The following is a 25,130-nucleotide window of genomic DNA, read 5'->3' as shown; positions in this document are numbered from 1 at the left end:
GGAGGGACAGCGCAGGAGGGGAAGGCCCTCTATGAGGTGGAGTGATTCAGTGACTGGGGTAATCGGGATGGGTGTGTCAGAGGCAGTGTGGTTCGCACAGGATAGAGCAGGGTTTAGGGCTGTTGTGCATAGGGTCGGTATGAGTCGCAAACGACTCGAGGACACATAACAACAACAACAATTTGAATCACACTATCTAGCTTCGGGGAGCTCTGGTGACATAATCTGTAGGAACTGGTGTTGCTAATCCAAAAGGCCCCACCTCTTTGTTGGTTTGCATCCACCAGCACCTTCAAGGGAACAGTACGGGCCATCATCTCCCATGTGATGTAGACCCTTGGAAAGCCAGTGGGAAGGTCAGCTCTGAGTCAATGCTGCATGGCTGCAATGAGTTAGCTAAGAATCTAGCTTGGAGGAAATTTTTTCAATATTCATTCTTAAATAAAAATATTTTCAACTAAATATGTTTATATAAGAATTTATTTATGTTGTTGTTATTGACTACTACAGAGTCGGAACAGATGCACTGCAGGTTACTTCCAGTGGGTTTTCAGAGGCAGTTAATTGTACAGGAAGAGATTGCTAAAAGGTCAGTGATATGACCCACCAGCTACTCCATGGCAGATAGATGAGGCAGTCTGCTTCTGCTTCTGCTTCTGTAAACTCTTAAAATCTTAGAGAGACTCTGTGGGGCAGTGCTGTCCTGTCCTACTAGGTCAGAATCAACTTAATGATAATGGGTTTGGCTTTGGGAAATAAATAATTTGGTGTAATAATTTCTTATCTTTAAATTTATAATAAGGTTTCCTTCTAACTCTTTTCTCTTTGCTAAGCTGTTCTCAATACTTTACTTATTTGGACATACTCTACCAGAACCAGAGGTCTTGAGGGAAAAACAACATTCATCACATCCACAAAAATGTGGTAGTTCGCTCTACTGATTTTACAAGCCAACGTCTAAACATTCTAGCACGAACAAAATAGCAATTGTCTACAGTTGGGTTTCTGAAATACACAAGTGTGTGAACTTCACGCCATCCTGAATGATCTTTTTATCTAGGAATTCTAGTGATGATGAAGTCATGGATATTTTAGTCTCAGAAATCTAAAGAAAGCCAGGCCCAGACTCAAGTTTTCATTCTAAGAAAAAGAAAGTAGTCTTATGATTTTTTAAAAAATAAAAATAAATTATCTTGGTCTTCCCAATTATGTGCTATGTATGCATCAGAAAGCTGGACAACGTTAGGGATGAAAGAAGAACTGATGCCTTTGAGCTGTAATGCTGGAGGGGAGTACTGAGTATACCATGGACTGCTAGGAGAACAAACAGATTCATCCTGAAGAGGGTTAAACCAGGCTGCTCCTTGGAGGCAAGGATTCTGAAGCTTCATCTGACATACTTGGGGCATACTGCAAGGAGGGACCAGTCCTTGGAGAGGGACACCATGCTTGAGAGGGTGGAGGGACAGCACTAGAGATGAAGATCTTGGATGAGATGGATTGACTCAGTGACTGGGGTAATAGGAGCAGGTGTGTCACAGACAATAAGGTTGGCTCAGGATAGAGCAGGGTTCAGAGCTGTTGTACATAAGGTCACTATGAGTCACAAGTGACTAGACAGCACATAACAAGAACAACAGTTGATTTTAAAACAAAAAGTAGTTGAGTCTCCTACTACTAGTAGATGAAGCAGGCACCACATTGCCTGAGTGGGGTGGGGAGTAAGTCCTTTCCTTTACAAAGTGTATACTGTACTCCAAGGTATAGAAGTAGGAAAAGCAAAACATAGCTTATAGTGGAAAATGAACATGAGTTGCTGCCTAAACTAAAAAATAGAGTCAAGATAATGGGAGATGCCTTCAGTCATGGAATATTTCAGTTTTTTAAGTAGCAACTCAAATTAATCTTTAGAACATATATGCTCCTCTCACTGAACCCTTTCATTATAACTTTGTCAGAGTACTGCACCAAGTGTTTCCATACCACAGCTGTGTTTATGGAAACTTTTGTTTCTTTTGGCTTTTGTAGAGTTCTGCTATGCCTTGTAAGCATATCTCTGGGTTCCTAAATGTTGTTGTGTTATGTGCCATTGAGTCGCTTGCGACTCATAGTGACCCTATGTACAATAGCTCTAAAGTCTGATCTGCCCTGTGCCAATCTCATTGTCTCCGACACACTCATCCCTATTGCCCCAGTCACCGAATCAATCCATCTCCCAGAGGGCCTTCTCCTCTTGCGCCTGCCCTCCACCCTTCCAAACATGATGTCCCTCTCAAAAGACTGGTCTCTCCTTACAACATGTCCAAATTATGTTAGATAGAGCCTCAGAATCCTTGCCTCCAAGGAGCAGCCTGGTTTAACCCTCTCCAGGATGAATCTGTTTGTTTTCTTAGCAGTCCATGGCACTCTCAGTACTCTTCTCCAACACCAAAGCTCAACAGCATCAATTCTCCTTCTATCCTCCATGGTCATTGTCCAGCTCTCTGACACATAACAAGTGATTGCAAAGACCATGGCCTGTACCAGACGCACCTTGGTCTCCAGAGACACATCGTTGCTCTTGAGTACTTTAGAGGGGTCCTTAACAGCAGACTTTCCCAATGCAATATGTCTTTTAATTTCCTGGCTACTGGTGCCGAGAGCGTTGACTGTGGAGTCAAGCAAACTAAAGCTGTGAACAATCTCAATCTCTTCACCACCCATCCTAATGCTGCCAACTGGACCAGTGGTGAGAATTTTTGTGTTCTTGACATTGAGCTTCAATCCATATTTAAGGCTGCAGTTCTTGACCCTCAGCAGCAAGTGCTTCAGGTCCTCCTCAGTTTCAGCAAGCAGGGTTGTGTCATCTGCATAACGCAGATTGTTGATAGATCTTCCACCAATCCTGATGCCACATTTCTCCTCATAGAGCCCAGCCTCCTGGATGATCTGTTCTGCATACAGGTTGAAAAGGTATGGAGACAGGACACATCCCTGGCGTACGCCCTTCCTGATTTTGAACCATGCAGTGTTTCCTTGCTCTGTTTTGATGACTGCCTCTTGGTCCAAGTATAGGTTTCGCATTAGCATGATCAAGTGTTCTGGGATTCCCATTCTTCTCAGAGTTAGCCACAGTTTATGATCCACGCAGTCAAATGCCTTTGCATAATCAATGAAACACAGATATACATTGCTCTGGTATTGTCTGCTTTCAGCTAAGATCCATCTAACATCAGCTACAATATCCCTAGTACCACCACCCCTTCTAAACCCAGCCTGGACTTCTGGCAGTTCTCTGCTGATGTGCTGTTCCAGTCGTTTTTGGATAATCTTCAGGAGAATATTGATTTCATGAAATTAATGATAATTGGTCTATAGTTTCCACACTCTGTTAGGTCACCCTTCTTTGGGATGGGAACAAATACAGATCTCTTCAAGTCAGTTGGCCAAGAGGTTGTTCTCCAGATTTCTTGGCACAACTTGGTGAGCACGTCCAGGGCAGCACCTGTTAACTGAAGTATGTCAATTGGTATACCATCTATTCCTGGGGCCTTATTTTTTGCTATTTCTTTCAGAGCAGCTTGAACTTCTTCCTTCATCACCATAGGCTCTTGCTCATACGTTGTTTCATGAAATTCTTCTGTGTCTGCCAATTTCATTCGGTACAGTGACTCAGTATATTCTCTCCATCTCCTTTTAATTGCTTTCCATTAATGAAAAAAATTCTTTTAAAAGTAATTTGTAATTTTTATAATACCTTACAGAGAGAAATAATGTGGAGATTTGCTGAGATATTGAAACCAGTTCATTTCACAACTTTACCCAGTATGTGTATATGCTCACAAGAATAATCAGGTATCCGTCAAAAGAGTATTATCTCTTAAGTCTCTAAGGGAAGAATTAGATTAAAGCAAAGAAGTATTTTGTTAATGAAGAAGGTAACAGTATAGAAAAATCCAGTAAGGTGGAGCAAGAGTTTAAGATTTATTAACAGTGAGAAGGAGAAAGAGAGTATGTGTGTCTGTATATGAATGTGGTATATGCACGTAGGAAAGGAAGTAGATGAGGAAAAGAATTGGTAAAAACAGTGAAGAAAGAGACAAAGACAGAGAATATTAATGAATGGATAAATTCAAGGGTCTTGATTACTAGTCAAAGAAAATTTTCCTCTACAGAGAAATTAAAACATTTCAAATAGTAAAAACAAAATTTTAAAAATCCAAGTCCTATGAGAAGTTTTGCTGGTTACTTAAGTAGGTAGTGAGTATTCTGCCCTCCAAAGGGATCTCTCCATTTTTTTTTTGTTTTAAAAAAAATTTCATTGGGAAAAGAATCTTGGGTGGTTGGTTGTTGTTGGTTTTTTTTTTATTTTATACTGGTTTACTTACAAAGATCATAAAGTCCGTATACATTGGTTTTCATACCGGATCTTTCACCTTTCTTTTAGTCACCCCCTCCCTTGATCCAGCAAATTGTGTGAGACTATGATTAAGCGTTCCCCCCCTTGGATCCTCATACTCGTTCTACAAGAATAATCTTATTCAGTATTTGTCTTTATGAGACTGAGTTAGTTCACTCGAAATAATGCTCTCAAGCCCCTCCCATGTTAGGTGGTAATTTAGAAAATCATTGCTCCTGCGTGCTGCGTAGTATTCCATTGTGTGAATGTACCATAATTTCTCAATCCATTTGATTGCCATTGGGCATTTGGGCTGTTTCCATGTTCTTGCGATGGTGAATAATGCTGTAATGAACATTGGTGTACACGTCTCCGTTTGTGCTTCAGTTCTTATTTCAAAGAGGTCTCTTAAATGAGCATATAATGCAGAGGAACTGGGTGGGTGCCTTCAGTCACCTCTCTCTTTCATTTCATCCTGCCAGTGCTTTTCAGAATCTATTCTGGTTTCCAGATCACTTCACTCCAATATCAACCAAGGGAAAACTGTCAAAACATTTATTAGTTTTTCTATCATTCAAACCATCTGTGGTCTTGCTAATCTAAAGGCAACACAAATCAATGAGATAAGGAATGTCTGTTTCAATTGATGATGGTCCTGGAAATGGAAATATACCCATGCTATAAAACAAAGGAATGTGGAAAACAATTATCTGCCACTTGACTTCCTGCACTGAGATGTTTGGATCCCTGCTGCTTTTGGTACTGTAAAACATCTTAAAGTACTAACTTAAGGGTCAGCTCTATGAAGCAGCATTCAGTGTGCAACGTGGAAACTTACCAAGTCTTTAGCTTCTGCTAGAAGATCTTCAACATCAGAGAAGCTGAAGCTGGCTACTGTGATGAACTGGCTGACGACAGACACAAACTTGTCTCCAGGCTGTGGGGGCTGAGATTTCTGATATTCCAATTCCTTAAACACAGGAAATAGGTAATGTCATCATGGGGCTTTGAACTGCATACAGGGAGCATGTCTCATATGCTTCAAATCTAATGAAACAGAAAGGCAGATACTGAGACTTGCTTTAAAATGTCTGGTAATGTTCAAACTCTCTCTGGTCTTCCTCTCGCCATGCCAGAGTCAAGCTCTATGCACACACATTTGTAAACAGCCATTTAACCAATCATCCAAGTACTTGATCATATGGTTTCTCATACCAACTGGCTTTAGAAAGTAAGTGGATTAGTATTTGGTTAAGATTAATAGATGAGATGTTAAACAAACAATGGGAAGTAAACGGTAACAAACTGAACTTACAGGGTTTGTGAATGAGAGTGAGAACCTCTGGCTGCCAATATGCTATGCTCAGAATACTGGTGCCTTGAATTGTCTTTTTTCACTCTTATGAAGTCTATTTCTTTGCCAAACCATGGTAATTAGATCAGGGGAATTTCAACTGCACCTTTGCCACCGTAACCATCCACTTGTGTCCATCTTTTCTGTATCATTGCTTTTGTGCACAGGTATGGGTGTGGTAGTCCACGATCTACAGTCTCATTACCAGAGGTTAGGAATACATAGGGGATTCAGTACTACTTTCAGTGGTTCATTTCAAAGATTTCCGACTGCATTTTCCTGTGTAATTCTCACAAAAAGTCTACGAGATAGGCATTATTGTTCCCATTCTACAGACACATAAACTGAGGCGTAGAGGTAGCTGGTAAATGAAAGAGTCAGAGTTTACATGCAGGCCTGATTGATTCCAGAATCTAAATAACAAGTGTGTTGCATACCAATTAGCTGAAATTAGGTCTCACTTATTCTATACCCCCAGAAATTTGAACAATCAGGAGTGTAGAGGTCATAGGTTACAGGTTCTGACTTATGCTACATTTAATTCTTGGCAAGTTGCTCTGGGCCTCAGTTCCTGCACTTGTAAAAGGAGAGGGGATCTCCATTTCACCAGGGTAATCAAGTGAAAGAGCAGAAGTGGGAGTTTTTGTAACTTCTGGAGCTTGCTCTGAGAGGAAAGGATAATAGTACTTTGGAGTAGAAGTGTGTGTGGGTGTTTCAGGTCATCTTTTGTTTCTTAAACAGCTAAACTAAAAAAAAAAAAAAAGGAAGCTAAACTCACTTTCTTTAAAATGTGAAGTAAATCTTAAAGTGCTCCATGAAATGTATAATTTCATAAGAATTCCACTTTGGATAGGTTCAAACAATACCCCAATTTGTGCAACACTGAATTAGAACACATAAATACATGTGTGGGCCAAGGCCTGCCTCCTAGTACTGCATCCTGACATTTAAGCTGCTAGAGCAGTATCTGCAGGCTTTTCCTAGGTGGATTCAGGCATGTACATAGCAAAGAACTTGGTGACATTTGACCAAATCAACTAGAAATACACTTTTCACGGGCCCCTCTTGGGCCATGCTCAGAACTAGTGGTTCAGATACAAGGGTCAGGACGGTCATGAGCAAGTTTTGGGGATGCTGCATCTGCCATGCTCATCTCAAGCAGCCATCCTCCGGGAGGAAATGACCACAGAGTGAAAGTCATAAAATGAGCCTCACTCCCAACTGTCCTTATCTGGCCTGGTCTCTGAAAGCCCTGAAGGATGTCCCTATGGACACATCCCACAGTCAGGGCCCACTGGGGCCGAAGGAAAAACAGTCCACTCAATTAGTTAATCTTTCTGTTTCTTTAATAGCCAAAAGAGGAAGCAAAACTCACATGTGCTTTAATTTGCTAAAGATAAACAGAAAATGATAGATGCTGCAGACTTTAATTTTATTGCTGTTATGTGCTGTCAAGTCGCTTGTGACTCATAGTGACCCTATATACAAAGGCTCTGAACTCTGCTCTATCCTGAGCCAACCTTATTGTCTCTGACACATCTACCCCCATTAAAGATTATACATATGTGTAATATATATAATATAGAAATACATATTTATATATATATATATAAAACTTTTAATCTATTTATATATTATATATATAAAATTGCTTTCTATAGGACAGTTTTGTGAATAAAAAGGAGTTCTCACAGACCTACTGAGAAATGATACTGAGAGGTACCTGAAGGTGTACCTTTCCAAGCTGCTTGCAAATCAATCTCTTTCACTAAGAGCCAGACCAGAGCAACAGAGATTTTCTTGACCAAGGTTTCCAATACTGTCTGTCTTCTTAGTAATTTTCACCCCTGGCTCCTTCCTCACTGGTGGCATTTGTACAATACTCATGTGTTAGCGTGTGAGCAGGAAGTCATGCTCAATTTCCCTGACCTTGTCTGGCTCCAATTGTCTGAGTGGCTTTCTTGTATTTAGGGCCTGGCTTGGCCCCTATACCTGCAACGACCTCCCGCTGAAACACTTGAGCCGGGCCCATCCTTAGCTCATAGTTAATCTTTCCTAGAAGGAAAGCTTCCTCCAGGACAGGACACAGCAATCACTCTGTAGACCTCTGGACTACCCTGAGTCACCTCTCTTCCTCAAAGCCCCTTGGTGGTCACTGTGCTTAATTGGATGTGGCCATCGTGGGGACTTATTCAACAGACTGGCTGGTTTCAGACACAAATATCTGAGGAAGTATGCCCCTTTGTCTTGAGTACACTCAAGTGTCTCTAAATAAATATTTCACAGAGGAATAGCTTTTCAAGGTAAAACAGAAGTCCTTTTGCTTTACTGAGAGTGAGCATCATTGACTAATAGAATGTAAGAACTGAAAGAATCCTTGAAGATCATCCAGTTCAGTTCATTTATTTTACAAGTCCCACTTGACAGGTAATAAACAGGTAGTTTCCCTGATGCTGGGCCACTGACCCACCCTCAATGACCCACCCTCAATATCCTGAAGTCTGCAGTCAAGTGGCCAGGCTAAACACAGCCTGCTTTTGCTTCTTTGATGTAGGGTTTTGTGTGTGTGTGTTTGGCTGGTTTTTTGTTTTGTTTTGTTTTTTTCAGTAACTGTTTACTCTGGGCAAAGCATATGCCAAGGCAACAGTGCCTTGACTGCTGGAAATCACTAGCCCCAGAGAGAGTGAAAGAGACCAGGAATGAAAATGAGAAAACAAATACTCACAGTCTCTACTGCTTTCAGGCCGCTTCTCAACATACTTATTTCCTTGTCCAGCTCAGTCATGCTGTTGTAAATAACAACATTTTAGTAACCAACATGTGCATAGTTCATGCTTGAAAGTGCAAACTCAGTGGAGTTGGAAGCAATTTGCTGCTGTTTCCACTGAGTTTCTGAGGCTGTAAATCACACGGGAGGAGACTGTTCATCTTTGCTTGAGATGCTGCAGGTGGATTCGAACTCCCAGAGAGGTACTACCTTCAGGTTAATAGCTCAACTGCCGATGCTCTCAGCCACCACAGCTTCCTAAGAGTTCATTGAAAACTAAAAAAAATTCCCTTCCATCTTCAGATCTCACAGACCAGTTACCAAATGCCATCAAATCAATTCTGACCCATGGCAACTCCGTGTATACCGGAGTCAAAGTGTGCTCCAAAGAGCTTTTGCCAATGGCTGATTTGTCAGACATAGATTACTAGAACTTTCCGCTGAGGCACCTCTGGTGGACTTGAACCTCCAGCCTTTCCGTTAGTAGTTAATACTTGAGTTTATTGGGTTTACACAACCCAGGGATTACAAGTCTCACAGAACAACATTTTAAACTTAGGGAATTTAGGAATGGAATTAATATTCATCAACGTCTGTGGGAGAAAGACGGATAATCTCTATCTGTGTGATTTCCTACCTCTAAAAACCCACTGGAAGGTCTGTGATGGGTTGGTTCCCACTTGACAGCACATAACAACAATAGAAGTGCAATTATGTTTGTTTTTACATAGTCAACAGAATTTAAAGGTCAAAAAGGGCAAAAGCTTTTGTGGGTGCAAATATTTTATATTTCAATCTCACAAAAATATTAATTAAGCAAAATACTTTATCTGGATGTATATGTTGTTGTTATTATGTGCTGTTGCATCAGAACCGACTCTGAGCTGATCCTTCAGTGGATTTTTGGGAGGCTATAAATCTCAAGAGAGCAGACTGCCTATCTGTCCAGTCAGCAAATGGAGGATCTGAATTGCCTGCCTTACCCACAGGCTCCCTCTAGACGTATATATATGGAAATAACTTCCTGCCATATTTGGTCTCTTTGACTAAGTAACGAAAGTTGCTTATCTATAATAAGATTATACTTCTGAATTTTTGACCTACTTTTAGTGGCCTACTTTTCACTAAAGCTTTGATAATATGAATATTAAAAAGTTATAGCTTAAATTTCAATCAGTAGTGATTTTTCTTAGAATTATACCAAGACATTTTTATTTTATTTTTTGAAAAATTTTTTCATTGCACTACCTGGGTTTTGCCATAGAGCTTTCTATTTGATGGCCTTTAAACACCAGAGACAACTTACTCCTTGCAGATTATGTTGCTACCAAACTCTAACAACAGAGGGGGGACACCTAGCCTGCTCAACAAGCTTTCAAATTCACAGCAAAAAGATAGAGCTTAAACATATGTTTGGGGGTGAAAAATAGGTAAAGAAAGAGGAAAGAACATTGCCAGGAAAACTGCTCCCCAAGTCTTGAAACATGGTGTGAAATTTGTGGTTAAAAGCTTGGCAACTTTCCATTTTATTTTTAGTCTCTTTATTTGCATAAAGACTGCTTTCCATTAAGTGGTTGCCTTGGTTTCTGGGAGTGTGTGCACATGTGAGAATCATTGGCTACACTCTTACATCAGGGTTTCTATTTGCTTAAAGCACATATGCTCATTTGACCAAGAATGCTCCTACCTGTATCAGATCTGCCTTTTAAAATTACTAGTGAAACCACATTCCTTTCCGATACCTTTAATAGCTCAGAAAAATAGGTTTTGTGGAAGTTGAAAACTGCATGGGGCCGTGTTCCAGAGAAGCTAGAACAAAAACATATTCAAAACCTTGCAGCACATTTGAATGATTTGGGTATGATTCAGGCTTAACTTCGTGTAATGGGCAGGGAAAAAACAAACAGAAGGACCCTCTTTATGCAATGCTAACTATAGCCATGACTAAAGCAGGGTCCAAGTCTATTCTAAACTAAAACAGTTTGCTGTAAGTACTTACTTAACTTTTGCAGCTTCAGGAATATCTCTCAATTCTTCATTTAGATTCAGAACCTTGGGGTATTTCTTTTCCACAATAGTTATGAGATAGTGCAAAAGAGTAATGTTCCTAGAATTAAAGAAAGGAAGAATATTAACCTGTGTTAACGTCTGCAAATCACTTTACATGTTAAACCTACACTAATAGGTGGCATTGATTTCAAAATGTCTTAGCTCCTGAAAGGCTGAAATTTGCAAAAGAAGAAAGAAGAGCCCATGTGTGATTTACAGAAATATGTATCACAAGCAACAAGTATTTTCTTAAAAAAGGGGGGAGTATGTGTGTGATGTCTTTATCTTTGGCCTCTGGCGAGTACCCTTCGAAATCTGCATAAATGGGATGAATGACGGAAATGGCGCTGAACCACACTGGTGGAGACAAGCTGAAATCCACCTTCCCATTGGAGCCACTCAAAGAAGAGATGTCCCCCCAACTCCCACCAGTTCAGAACAAGCAGTATTCGGTAGGGTGGGACAGGAATTAAGAAGGGACAGTTATGGTCAAGTCTAAAAGTAAATATTCACTACAATTATTGATAAGAGCATTTTTAAGGATTCTCATTTAACTTTAAAGCTCTATGATCATCTTTTCCCCCTCCTTCTCTTTAACATCTCCATCTGATTTGTCATGCTGTTGCAGGCAAGGATGGTCAGGATGTTAGAATGTCCCTTCGCTTATTTCAGGAGTGAACCTGGAAATGGGTCTTGATTGTCCAATCATGTATATGTAAGCCTTGCAATCAAATAGCCTTACCTGTTAATCTATTTCCTAATTTTAGTAACACTTCAGCTCATAATCATATAACTTTTAGTAGTTATAACTGTACCGGCTCCCTTTGCAGTGGTGATAGACATGAACCCCGAATGACCTGTATTGAAAAGGCGGGTGTCTGATAACAGTACCTATTAAGCAAAGCTGTGTTTGTCTGGTCCTGCTGTCCCTGACTCCGCTGAATATTACAATCACCTGGATCCCAGATGCCCAGGCCTACCCTAGGGACTCATTTCATTGGAATGAGGTGGGGTCAGGCACGGGTATTTTTAAATGCTCCCTGGTGATTCAAATGTGCAGCCAGGATCAAGAACCACTGATCTATTGAAGTAACCATAATGAAGAGCCTACAAAATGCATTTCTAAGAAAACACTTCCCGAAGAGAGTTAATTCACAAGGCCAAATCACAGCACTCCCACCCACCTCCAAATAAACAGAGTCAGAGTTTTCAAATGATTTTCCTTTCTCTAACAATGAAAAGCCTTGTAGCTCCACAGAGACAATGTAGTCCTGTTCCTAAGAATCTCCCCACAGATCACACTATGGCTCTTAAATAAGAATGTCCAGCAAAGCAAACCAGTGGCCAATTTTTCTGGCCACTTAATTTGCACATGTTAAGGTCCATTATTCCATTTCAACTGAGCTAGCTGTTCACAGAATCCACAGGTCTCTGCCCGAAGGACACAGCGAGGCGTGAAATCCCAGCTACCATTCCGAGAAAAAGTAATGTTACTTTTCTACATCACTTCAGAGAAATACTTCATTATTTGGAGAAATTTCAACTCATATCACCAACTGCATACACATTTCTTTGTGCAGAAAGTCTTCTGTGTTTGTTTGGTATCCGAATAACACCTCATTTGGACACAAATTCTTGAAGAAAGAAGAACAACAACTAAACAGTTACACATTTGCTATTCCCAAATGGTTTTCGGTAAACTAAGCCTTCAGTACAGAGTAAATACATCTTTTCATGCCATTGTCCCTCCGTTCATCAGTTTGAATACCTTCAATTTTACAAACATTTAATAGAGGATTGATCATAGCCAGGGACTGCGGTGTGTACAGGCATACCTTGTTTTTCAGACCTTATTATTTCTCAGGTATGACTGCTTAAGACACCGGTGATGCCTCTGTTGTTCAGTAAATGTTGATGCTGGTGTATGTACCATTGAGTCTGAACTGACTTACAAATGACCCTCCAGCAGGTTTGCAGAAGCAGTAAATCGCAGAGGAGGGGATCTGCCATTTTTCTCTCACAGAGCATCTTTGTATTGGCAGCACAACTCCTTGCTACTAAAGCCACAGGAGCTCCTAGTTGGTTCTGACTCATAGTGATCTTCCGGATGGAGTTCGTAAATTTTGTAATTCTGCCTATCTCCTGCAGAGTCACTGATGAATTCAAGCCACCAGAGATGTTCACTCTCTTATCTTTAGGGATGCCTGCATAAGTCATTGGTGTTAACTTTAGGGACCAAATATTTACAGGTACAAATGTTAGAAATACTTTTGATTTATGCTTCTCAACAGGTACTGTACTAGATAAATTCCATCATAACATCAACAAGTACCTAATCACTTGAAACATTTTAGGAGGTAAGTTGCTTTTCTGTGACGGCAGTTCCTTTCAAACCTGCTCACTCAATTGAAAAGAACACCCTTCTTCCAAGAGACGACTGCTTTTATAGGCATATGCCAGCGATAGAGCCTCCACGATTCATATTTTGGTAGAGATGGGGGCCAGACCAACAGAGCAGGTGTCAAATTCTTGTATGGCCAGATACTTGTTGTGACCTTGTTGCTGTTGTGAAATGTCACTGAGCCAGTTCCGACTCGACTCACAGCAACACTATTTACAACAGAATAAAAGGGTGCCCAATCGTGTCACTCTTGTAATTGTTGTCTGTTACCCTGTGCCAACTGATCTTATTAAAGGTATTCATCTTTTAGCTGGCCTTTCTATGTCCTTATCCAAGGACTGACTGGTCCCTCTTGATAACATGTCCAAAGGATGTGTGGTAAAGTCTTGCCATCTTTGCTTCGAGGAACATTTTGGTTATATTTCTTCCAAGACTAATTTGTTGACAGTATTCTTTGTGGACACTGTAACTCAAAGTGGACCCTCTAATGGGTTTTCCGAGGAAGTCAATCATATGACAGGAGATTACCCACCTTTCTCCCGCTGAGCAGCTGGTGGATTCAACTGCATGCCTTAGAGTTGACAGTGCAACTTCTTAGCACTAGGCCACCCATGCTCCCTCAGTTCTTACTACGTCTACCTTATTGACTGTCCAGTTTTCGCAAACATATGAGGTGACTGAAAATACTATGCTTTCGATCAAGCTCATCTTCATTTTCAAAGTGACATCTTTGCTTTCTAATACTTTAAATTGGTGTGGGTTGGTTTTTATTTTTTCCAATGCAAACAGCAAAGCTAAATGAGTCACTTAATCTTGTCTCAGGTGACAGCAGTCTTATTGTTTGAAATGAAATGTGAAAGTGTCGTATAAATGATCAAGTGTTCGTATATAAAAAAAAATTCAATGGTACTACTATCATGAGATCCTTCAGTAGCACAGAGTTAAACACAGGGATACTAGCCAAAAGGTTGGTAGTTCTAGCCCACTGATGGGACTTCAATGACAAGCCTGTGTTCTGCTTCTGCAAGGTCCTGACCCTCAAAATCCTAAAGAGTAGCTCTCTGCACAGATCAGGTGGCCATGAGCTGGTATCAACTCAACAGTAATCAGCAATAACAAAGTAACTGCTGCAACGTAACAGCTGCTGCCCATTAAATCTAGCTTTACAAGATGCAAAAGTGAAGTTTTACTCTGCATTGTTGCTCCCTACTTCTTCTTAGAGCTACCATGAGATATTTCACAAATGCTGTAGAAAATATAGAAAAGGGTGAAAGAAATCCCTCACTAATTAGGAACAGTTAGACTGAACGGCTCATATTTCTAAGAATTCTAGTTCAGGGAAGCTTTCCTTGGAAACCATTACACAAGTCCTTTGAAGTCAGTGAGAACCTTAGAGAAACAAAGCTCTCAAAGAAACAGGAGTTAGTGTGCCTAATGACCCTACCTGTTAATCACACTAAAGCATTTTCACATCCAGGCGTCTATAACAAGAATCTGTTCACTTTCTAGGAAACATTTTAATGAGTCTTTGGATGAACAGCTGAACGTATAAAGGAAGACACAGTCTAGAAATCCAGTAAGCTTCACCTTCTAGGACATATCAGCTGTCAGCTTCATGCCTAGCACTGCTCCACATGGCTCTAGTACCAGGCATGTCCTTCCCCAGGTTAGCATACACAGTCCCAAGCTCTCCACTACAACATACAACGTCACAGTCTAGACATCAGGGTTGTCTCCCTATATAAAGCACAAATAACCCTGTACTACCAAAAACAGAAACAAAACTGATGTCTTAGAAGCATGAAATAACAAATAGCATTTTCTATACACAAAGATAGACACTGAATAATGTGTTAGTGGTTTTACTGTTGTTTACTGTTGAGTTGTAACTGACTCATAGCTGACCTTCCAGTGGGTTTTCAGAGGAAGTAAACTGTATAGGAGGAGACTGCCCATTCTTCTCTTGTAGAGCAACTGTGGATTCGAACTGCATGCCTTTGAGGACTGCAAAGTAGCTTCTTACCACTAGGCCACCACAGAGCCTTGAATGTGCTAGCAGGAATTTAAATATACAACAATAAATACAGTTATAAGCTAACAATATAGAGACAGTAAGATGTCCTCAGTGTCCAGCAGAATCCATATTTAATCTCTATTGACTGGGTGATTAGTATTTGGTCACAACTAGGTCACAACAAAATGTGTTTATGGATTCCCTTAGCTGCTCAAGAAATGGTCTTTAACCTGTTATAGGGATACTGTAAGAAGGTAACCTACAAGGACAAATGCATTTGAAATCCAAAAGCATTTTTCTCCCCCTGGGAAAATGCCCAAGGCAAGAGAATTGCCTTTTCTCTCTGTTTACTGATGTCACATTAGTAAAGTCAGTACAGTCCTCATAGTGGGTTTGCTGTTCCTAGACCAGTCTGATGTAATGGACCTAGGGACACATTTCCTATGCACTTTTAGAAAATGAGCACATTCAGTTATTAATGATAATGAGAGGCTCCACTCTGGAACTCCCCGGGTAGTTCGAGCCAATTCTGAACAGCTGTAATGATATTCTCATGAGACCATCAAAAATTGTCTCAAGAAAGCCTCTGCTAAATGGATCTCACGGTCATAGGTTTAGACTCTAGGGCCAAATGAAGCTGCTGTTGTTATGTGCTGTCGAGTGGCCTGCAACTCATAGAGACCCTGTGTACAACAAACAGCTCTGAACCTTGCCCTGTCATGAGCCAGTCTCACTGACTTAGACACATCTACCCCTATTGCCCTATAGTTACTGTATCAATCTATCTCGTCCAGGGTCTTCCTCTCCTGTGCTGTCCCTCCACCCTCCATCATGTCCTTCTCCAAAGACTGATTCCTCCTGGCCATGTGCCCAAAGGTCCTGGCAATTTCTGCCATAGCAAAGTTAAGGTCTTTTTATTATGTGCCATTGAGTAGAACTACCTCATAGGGTTTTCTAGACTGTAATCTTTACAGATGCAGTCCTTTTTCCTGCAGAGGTACTGGGTAGATTCAAGCTGCCAACTCCTTAGCAAGCAGTTGACTGATTCTCCGATGTTGTTGTTGTTGTTGTTAGGTACTGTCGAGTACTACTCATAGTGACCCTATGAACAGCCAATCTAAACCCTGACCTATCCTATACCGTCCTCATCATCTCTGACACATAACAGCCCACTGCTGAAGTACCATGTCAATCCATCTCAATGAAGGTCTTCCTCTCTTTCACTGACCCTCAGTCCTTCCAAGCATGATGTCCCTTTCCAAGGAACAGCTTTACCTAGCTACATGTACAAAGTATGAAAGACAGAGCTCCGCCATCTTTGCCTCCAAGGGGCACTCGGGCTGTACTTTTTCCAAGATATATCTGTTTGTTTTTCTTGGAAGTCCATGGGATATTCAGTACTCTTCTCCAGCAACTCAAAGGCATCAATTCTTCTGCTATCCTTATTTACTGAGGCATAGCACGTGATTGAAAAGATCATGGCCTGAATCAAGCGCACCTTAGTCTTCAAACTGACATTGTTGTTCTTCAGCATTCTGGAGAGGTCCCTGACAGTGAACTTGTTCAATTAGATACCCTTTAATGACAATAGCTAGAGAAAGCAATTCTTGTGCCATGACCGCTTGCCAGTACCAGTTTAGGCCATCATGATTAGGAGCCACCTCTTCAAAATACTTAAAGTAAAAGGATTATAATTAATCTTGTCACAATCAAAATTTTCTTTAACATTAGGAAATGGAAATAGTCCCCTTAACTTTTCCTTTTAAAGAACATACTTACTTGTCAATGCTGGATTTTGTGTCGGCTATCTTGTTCAGGCTGTTTAGCTTGAATCCATACGCATTGCCTCTTTGGCCTTTATTCATGTAATTCCCAAATGCCAAAACCACTTCGAGCAACTGCTTCAGGGCACTGCTCTTAAATACTTCTTCTGAGACAGAGCGAATTGCTTCAAAACAGAACACATAAAAGTGTAAATTACAACCAAGACTTCTTAGTGATACTCATCCTAATCACTCACACCTGGTGGCTTAGTAAGGAACAGTGCTGTCAACACAAAGGTATGCAGTTCAAATCCACCAGCTGCTCCCTAGGAGAAAGATAGGCAAACTCCTCCGGCTGCAATTTACTGCCTCTGAAAACCTACTGCAGGGTCAGCTATGAGTTGGCTCTGACTCAACAGTACACAACAGCATGGAGGGAATTCTGGAAGCTGTGCACTGCTAACCCACCCCCCACTGGGAGTTGTGAACTCCACCCTACGGCAGTGTCAACTTTGGGTTGACTCCACTCAACAGAACTCAACAATAACAACAGCCACCTAATGGTGGTGGGAAAGGATGCACAGTCTCCTCCTATGTGATTTACAGGCTCTGAAAACCCTCTGGACGGTTGGGTAGGAGCTTGTTCCAACTCCACAGCAAATTTCAGATTTTTGAAGACAGAGAAGATGTCCAACTGGGTCACTAGACTACAAAGAAATTCTTTTGGAAACACCTAGACTAGAAGGAAAGAACAATGTTGTGACTAGGACCCCTTGAGTTGATTCTATCGCAACTCTATGTACAACAGAAAGAAACCCTGCCTTATTCTGCGCCATCCTCATAATCTTTGCTGTGCTTAAACCCACTGTCTGACACAGTGGCTGCAGCAATTGTAAAGCTAGCTAAAGACAGTGGCAAAATCTTATTCAGTCTTTTTCTGGGCCAATTAATTAACTGTAAACCCTTAGTAATATAATAGTGACGGCATTTCTCACATTCTTTTGCAAACACTTACTTGCCTGCCTTGAGTCAGATCAACAAGATTACTGATCAGGTCCACTGACTGCAAAAACAAACAAACAAAAAAATGGCTAACTTTGCTAAGAGACACAGCTTGCAAGTGTCACTCACAGATCAGTGACTCTGGGGATCCCATGTCCCAGCCTCACCTCTGTGAATGTCCTTGTCAGCTGCTTTGTCAACATTTAAAACACTGACAAACAGCCTCAAAACTTCCTTTAGAAATCACTAGTAAGACCCTGTGGTGATAAAGCTAACAGTAGGTTTAACACTGGTATCCCAGTCCGTCAGAGGTGATTCTAACTCATGGCAACCTTCCATGCTTCCTAGGGTTTCCGGGATATCGTGTTGTCAAGTGCTACCCAGTTAGTTCTCATTCATTCTGTACAGCAGAATGAAAGCCTGAACAATCCTGCATCAGTCTCACAATCTCTGCTACGCTTAAGCCCACTATTTCAGTCAATATGCCAAAACATCTCATTCAGGGTCTTCCTCCCCTTAATTGACTCAGTTTTTCTAAGCATGAGATCTAGTCTCACCACCTCATGTCCAAGGAGCACTCTGACTGCTTTTCAGCGTGGGTTTTCCAGGCCAAGTCAAATGAAGCCCTCACCAATGGTCAGTGCAGGAAAAAGCCAAATATTACAGAGTCTAAAACCCCAGAGTGCAGGTCAGATGAGCATGTTAAAGGTTAACTTGAAAGAGATTTCCATTAGAATTTGAGAAGTTCTCAAGTGGAAAAGAAACACAAACCCCAACCAAACAACAAACCACAAAACAAAAACACTACCACCAAAAAACCTCCAATGGGATCATATTTATTACATACACTTGGATTGCAGGTAAAACCAATATCATTCTCAACTTGGACAGGTCAACTTTACCTTCAACTTTAGGTTTAACTTCAGCCACGCGCTCTGCAAACTTCTTTTTGAAGTATAGAGATTGTAACCTTTGCTGATAATGATTGATCCTATGAGAACAAGCAGAGATAATTATTGTTTTTTCAACACAGATGCAAGGATACAAAGGTAGAGTCATCCTGGAGCACTCCTCTCTCTCTCATACACACACAACCCTTCATTCCACAGGTGCTCAGGGTACTCCCTCAATTTTACCTGGAGAGTTACTTCTGTCTGATTGGAAAGGGAATTTGGTTGATTTTTGGGCAGCCCTTAGCTTTCAGCCAAATAATGTAAACAACAAAGAAATGAGAGCTGGCTCCTGTTAACTAAAGTCCACTTTCTTCTCTGAGTTCCAGTGCCTCTTTGGAACACAGATGAAATAAAGGGAATGAAAAACGTGCACTCCCATTCTGCTGTTAACAAAGGGCTGTTTCCTATTTGTCTAATTTGCCTCTTAACATGCTAAAGTGTTGCAAAACCAAAACATCAAATATCTAGTCTCTCGTTTTCATCATCCTCAAATCTTTCTCTTTCTTCATCGTTATCTTGCTATTTGCTCCCCTATGGGTTCCCAAGAGGTGTTTCTTGATGTTGTGGTTGTGTTTATGTGCTGTCAGCTGGAGTGGACTCACAGCTGACCCTAATGGGTTTGCAGAGGCTGTGAATCGCATGGGAAGAGACTGTCCATCATTCTTCCATGAAGCAGCAGGAGACTGAACTGCCAGAGGGGCCACCCTTGGGTTGGCAGTGCAACTCCCTATGGACTACATCACCAGGGCTTCTCATCAGGTGACTTCAAGCAGGTACCTTAACTACTCTGCATCTCATTTCCTTTGCCCAAATAATACGTCCCTATGATACATGAGTAGCAAGATTAAATGGGACAATACATGCAAAGATCTACATGGCTCAGGAAGGCGTAACACCAAGCCAATTGATCATCGAATTGTGTACACCGTGTAGGTTGATACATATTTCAAAACCATCCTGTGCCTTAGTAGTATATGCAACTACAAGCTGAAATGCAACAATAATTTCTTTGATGTCATTTCTAGTCATGAAACAAATGACGTGAAAGGCATGCACACCTAAGCTTTATTTGTAGGCACTCAACATGGATTTTGCTCTGAGGATGACAGAATTTCAGAACCACTGGTCTTTCTTTAATGCAGACTCAACTCTCATGACAAACCCAATTCCTAAGCAGTGTCTGACTGCAGGGCTTTCTGGAGACGGGCTCAGAAGCCTGCCGAGACTCCACGAGGACGAGTGCCATGACCGATTAGTGATGTCTGCACTGTCATGATCTGACACCTGCCCAAGGCTCTCCACACTGTAGTCTCTGAGGTTGACATTGCTTGAGTTCACCATTCCCCCCTCCCCTTTCCTTATTCTGTTTTATAACAACCTTGAGAAGCTGAAGTACTAGGAAATGTGAGCTCCCATTCCAAGAAATTAATGAGGAGAGTAATCCTAAAAAGTAACAGGAACCAGGAAACAAAATTGTTACAGGTTAGTTTGGCCAAATCACACTGAGACTAAGAGGTCTAGAGATAAATGTCAAGAAACTCTGACCCTGCTTCACCTTGGGCAATGACTCACATAAACAGGATGATTCCATGCCATACAGCTCAGACTTGAGAAGATGTGAGAGGAATCTTGTGTTGTTAATAGCTGTTGAGTCAGTTTCGACATATGGCAGCACCAGGAGGGCAGAGCAGTTGAACTGCATTCTATATAGTTTTCAAGGCTCTGTGACCTTTTAGAAAAAGACCTCCAGATCAGATTTCCAGGGTGTCTCTGAGTCTGAACTGACAATATTTTTATTAACCGTCCAGTATTTAACCATTTGGCCTCCTAGGGATGATTTTTAGAATCTTGAGAGTCTTCAAGTCAAGTCAGGTTAATTGGCCCAAATATTCCCTTGACAAATACTCCCTCTGGCCTTCCTTAGACAGGGAAAAAGAATTTTGAAACTCACCGGCTCATCTCAAAAAGGAATCGATCGGCCTTGGCCATCCGATCCAGTTCATGTTTATGCTCTTCCAACAGGTCAATGTCACTTTTTTCAGGAACAAATTTCAAAAGCTAAAAAGTAAACATAAACACTAAAACTGAGGTTTAGAACTTAAACTCCTGCCATGATTTTTTTTTACCCTTTCAGTTAATTTGTTCCATGATGAAATTTTAACTTTTATTTAACTTAAAAAAATTGTGCTCACAGGTGACTGTTAAGATACAACATAAATTAGGAAAGCTTCCAATTTTCACCTGAAAATAGCTAAAGGGATCCAAGGTTCATTCCTGACACTTTTCTGTTGGATGCTGTTGTTAAGCCAGGTCTGACTCATATTGACTCTGTGTCCCACAGAATGCGCAGTCCCGTGTTGACCTCCCATCATTGCTGCATTCATGCCCATCACTGCGGCCACTCTGTCAGCCCATCTCACTGAGGGGCTTACTTTTTTGGGTATTGTTTCTCAAATGAGCATTATGGAAGTCCCTCACCAAGACACACTTGGCACAGACTCTTAGAGACACCTTAGAGTTCATTTAGTTCAACCTTGTCATTCTAGCTTAGAAAAACTGAGGTCCCCAGAGACTAAGCAGTCACTCAGGATTACAAAGGAAGTTCATGGATTCTTCCGAAATAGAACCAGGTCCCTCGACTCCCAGCTCTGCTTTGTTCAATTACATCATGCTGGAATGAGTAATTCTATGTGTATTTTCCACTTGATGTGCTTATTTGTCCAGTTTATCTAATTCCATCTCCCCTTTTTAAAATTCCACGTAGAGTTGGATGACAGGAATTTAAACTTTTTTATTCTCTATTTTATTATGCATGGAATGTAAAATAAAATAGCAATAATATTTAAAGTTGAAAAAGTACTTCTGACATATGTATGATAAGCCTGTGCCTCAGATAATTTTCTAAATTAAATGCCCTTGATTCTTTAAAAACTACGAAAAACCCAGAAAAAAATCCAAACAAACAAACAATACTTAAAGTGACCTCTGAGCCTCCAAGTAACATGATGCTAGCAAAAGGTGGTCCATTTTTTAAGTTTGCAAATGTTTACTGGACCATAGAGAACTTAAGGCAGTCAACTTGGGTGCAGCCAGCAGAGAAAGAGAACTAGAATGATAGGGAAGGAGGTGAACAGTAAAGAGTGGGAAACAGGTCCTAAAGACAGCGTATTATTATTATTATTATTATTATTATTATTATCATCATCATCATCATCATCATCCCAGGGATTGGATTGCAAAGCACAGCCTGGCATTTCCCGCTCAAAAACACTGTTTTCACAGGGACTGAGGAGGGACACTAGGAGAAAAATGAGGTCAAGGAATAGCAAGAACTGAGGCAGAGGTGGACAAAAGCTCTAAAAAACTTAAGACATTATCTGGGGAGCACTAAGACACAAGTTGGGGAAAAAGTCTGCATTTTAAGTATACTATATTAACAAAATGGAGAGATAAATTAGAAAGACTCCAAGTGTTAAGGGGTATGATTAGGCAATTAGTACAATAATCCAGGTGAGAAATAATAGTGGTCTGGACTGTGTGGAGATAGTAGACCTATTCTAAAACCATGTAAAACAAAGTGATATTAATTAAGGATGACCCTATGTATGTCACAATAAAACTGTCTCATAGGGTTTGTAATGACTGATTTAGTTATTTTTTTAAGTAGGTCACGAGGCATTTCTTCTGAGGCTCTTCTGTGTGGACTTGAACTTTCAACCTCTTAGTAGCTGAGTGTGTTAACTGTTTGCACCACCTGGCCTGACATGCTGATACATAACTGTCATAGCTCAGGCAAGTGAAATTAAGGATGAGATCCCCTTTTTTGACTTGGACAACAAAATACTTAGCATGTAGGGAAATGAGGGAAGAATGATTGGAGCTGGGATGGAGCGGAGAGAAGGTGAGTTTAGTGTTTGACAGACTAGCAATTGAACCAACTGGTGATTTCTAGTAAATATATATATATGAAGGTGAAATCCTGAAGAGAATACAATATATGGATACATCATAAAATAGAACACAATAGAATACAATGTCCTAATGATGGTTGTGAAAGTCAGGCAAATATAGAGATAAAATAAAAAAAGCAGGGCGATGTGAGAATCCAGCATTAAAGGAGTAGGAACAAGAGGAAGAGGAATCTTGGAAAGATGTAGTGAAGCTAGCAAGGGACAATTTCATCATGGGAAGTAGTCCACCATATCAACCACCACCAAGATAGGAGGGCAACGTGTCTGCTGCGTTTGCAACAAAGAGTTGTGAGTATCCTTAGTGAAGGCAGCTTTTGGGAGGTGAGGGAGACAGACTGATGGGGGCTGTGAAACAATGAACAGGAGGTGAGTGTGGATGAGCTTTCAAGAACTGCCAGGAAACAGAGAGGAAGTAGCTACAGGGAAATACTGAGTTTGAGGGCTGGGTGGGTAGTGTGAGTGCATGTGTGTACACACGTACACACTTTAAAGGCTGAGACCTGGACAAGTACTGAAAGGGAGAGGAAGAAGCCTGAGAGGAGAGGGACAGTCATTGAGCACGGTGACAGGTAGGTGAAGGGTCCTGGCAGAGGTCAGGAAGGGCCCTTCTCTCCTAAGTGGACGAGACAGTGGGGGAAACAGAAGTGGATTTCACAGGTCTGGTGGCAAGAAATTGGGGAGCTTCTAGGTTGACAGAATCTAGACATTTCTGTTCCTGTGTTTAAATGGCATCAGAGGACAGGACACACATGCTTTGTTACTCTAAAACAAACAAACAAACAAAAAAACGGATGACAGTAGGAAAAGGAAAGGAGATGAAAAAGAGAAAAGGAACTTTTTCTCTTGTTTTGGCTTTGCGTTTTACATACTAGGCAAGAAAATAATTTGCCACTATGCTCCTTTCAGAACTTACTAACTTTGCCCAGCACACCCCGTCTCCCTGTGTCCACCCTAACTAATTGTGCTGAGTCCTGAGTAACAGGGTAATGTAGTCATTAGCTCCCTATCGCTCCTTACAAGAATGCAGTAAGAGGGACATGCTAAAGGTTCTGTTTCCTCAGAAGATAGAGAGGAGGTCAAGATTGTGAGGGTAAGTTTTGAGAGAGGAATTATTCTTATGCAAAACCTGAAGAATAAGGCAAAAAGATGGCACAGGACGAAACAGGGTTCAGATCTTTTGTTCACAGGGTTGGTCTGAGTTGTACTCGACTCGACAGCACTCAACAACAGCAACGTGCAATCAAAATAGAGTAGTGTACACATTTCACTTGAAGGGGACAATCAAGACCCAAAAACACAAAACCACTGCTATGAAGTCAACTCCAGCTCATGGTGATCTACGTGCAACACAGTCAAACTGCCTGAGAGTTTCCAGTGGCTGTAATCTTACAGACATGAACAGCCAGGCCGTCCATCCAGTGTCACTGGCTGGGGGCTGTGTGAACAGTCAACCTCTCAGTCAGTTGTCAAAGTCCACACGACCTGGAGACAACAGCAGCAACTAAAAGGAGAAGCGAGGATCACTGTGACCTCAAAGCAAACCATCAATAGGAATAAGGAGATGGTGATAAAGTGATATCCTGGAAACAGTGTTTTGTGAAGGAAATGGAACTGGAGCAAGAGGAGTAACAGGGAAAGAGTGAGTTTGGGAAATGATCAGAGTCGAACACACAGAGAATTATCAGGAGAGATCAAGTCAAAAAATGTCTTTCTTGGCAAGCATCTGCTTCAGTAGACTGATTTTCTTATGTGTGTTTATTTGAAGTACATTCTATTTGCACTGCAAGCCCTTTTGGCAGGATTCTGAAATCCTTTCCCTCAAGGAGGAATTTTGCTGGATGTGATTTCACAGTAAACAGATCGTGTGGAATTTAAACACAGGACCTTGTCCATGGGGCCAAAGGCCTGAGGACGAAAGCAGCCTCACGCTCGGCTCTTCACTCGGGGTGAGTGACATGTGCACCAGGCATGGGTCACCTGCTTGCCAGGGGTGGGGAGGAGGGCAGCAGGGCTCTGCACTCTCTGGGCAGAGCCCTTCTTTGACAGCACACTGAGATGCACAGTGAGGCAATCAGTGTGTGTGAAGGAGCTGTAAAACACTTTTCAAAAACCTGTTTAGATTTCAGGATGACTTTTCAATTACTCTCACATAGGGCATCTGAACTTTAAACACAGCCACTATTTTGCAAACAAAGTCAAACTTTTAAAGGATAACATGGAAGCTCTCCTCATGGCTAAGGGTCAGCATTTTCTCCCAGGACAACGCAAGCCGCAGAGGTTAGGCAAGGGGCAGGGGCACCCGAGTGTGGGGAGCACACATAACCCGTCACTCCTTCTTGCTTTCTGCCTGAGGCCTTTTAAGGCCGTAAGAACCAGGGGCAATAATATGTTGTTGTTGTTGTTGTTATGTGCCGTCGAGTCGTTTGCGACTCATAGCGACCCTATGTACAACAGCCCTAAACCCTGCTCTATCCTGTG

General features: G+C 41.3%; 1 protein-coding gene across 2 annotated transcripts in view; it reads right to left on the bottom strand.

Moving 5' to 3' along the window:
• The window catches only part of DAAM1 (dishevelled associated activator of morphogenesis 1), a 137,489-nt gene that overhangs the window by 5,554 nt on the left and 106,805 nt on the right, over positions 1-25,130 (bottom strand). For both annotated transcript variants that reach the window (XM_006891771.1, XM_006891770.1), the window contains 6 exons: positions 20,633-20,739; positions 18,631-18,719; positions 16,743-16,911; positions 10,499-10,606; positions 8,458-8,518; positions 5,217-5,348 (listed from right to left, as the gene is read on the bottom strand). In XM_006891771.1, the coding sequence (XP_006891833.1) occupies positions 5,217-5,348; positions 8,458-8,518; positions 10,499-10,606; positions 16,743-16,911; positions 18,631-18,719; positions 20,633-20,739 (666 nt within the window). The remainder of the gene's footprint in view (positions 1-5,216; positions 5,349-8,457; positions 8,519-10,498; positions 10,607-16,742; positions 16,912-18,630; positions 18,720-20,632; positions 20,740-25,130) is intronic.

This window comes from Elephantulus edwardii, unplaced genomic scaffold (assembly GCF_000299155.1).
Source record: "Elephantulus edwardii isolate Elephantulus edwardi_28Jun2011 unplaced genomic scaffold, EleEdw1.0 scaffold00104, whole genome shotgun sequence".
Classification (NCBI taxonomy): domain Eukaryota; kingdom Metazoa; phylum Chordata; class Mammalia; order Macroscelidea; family Macroscelididae; genus Elephantulus; species Elephantulus edwardii.
This window is presented reverse-complemented; position numbering and strand designations above follow the sequence as displayed.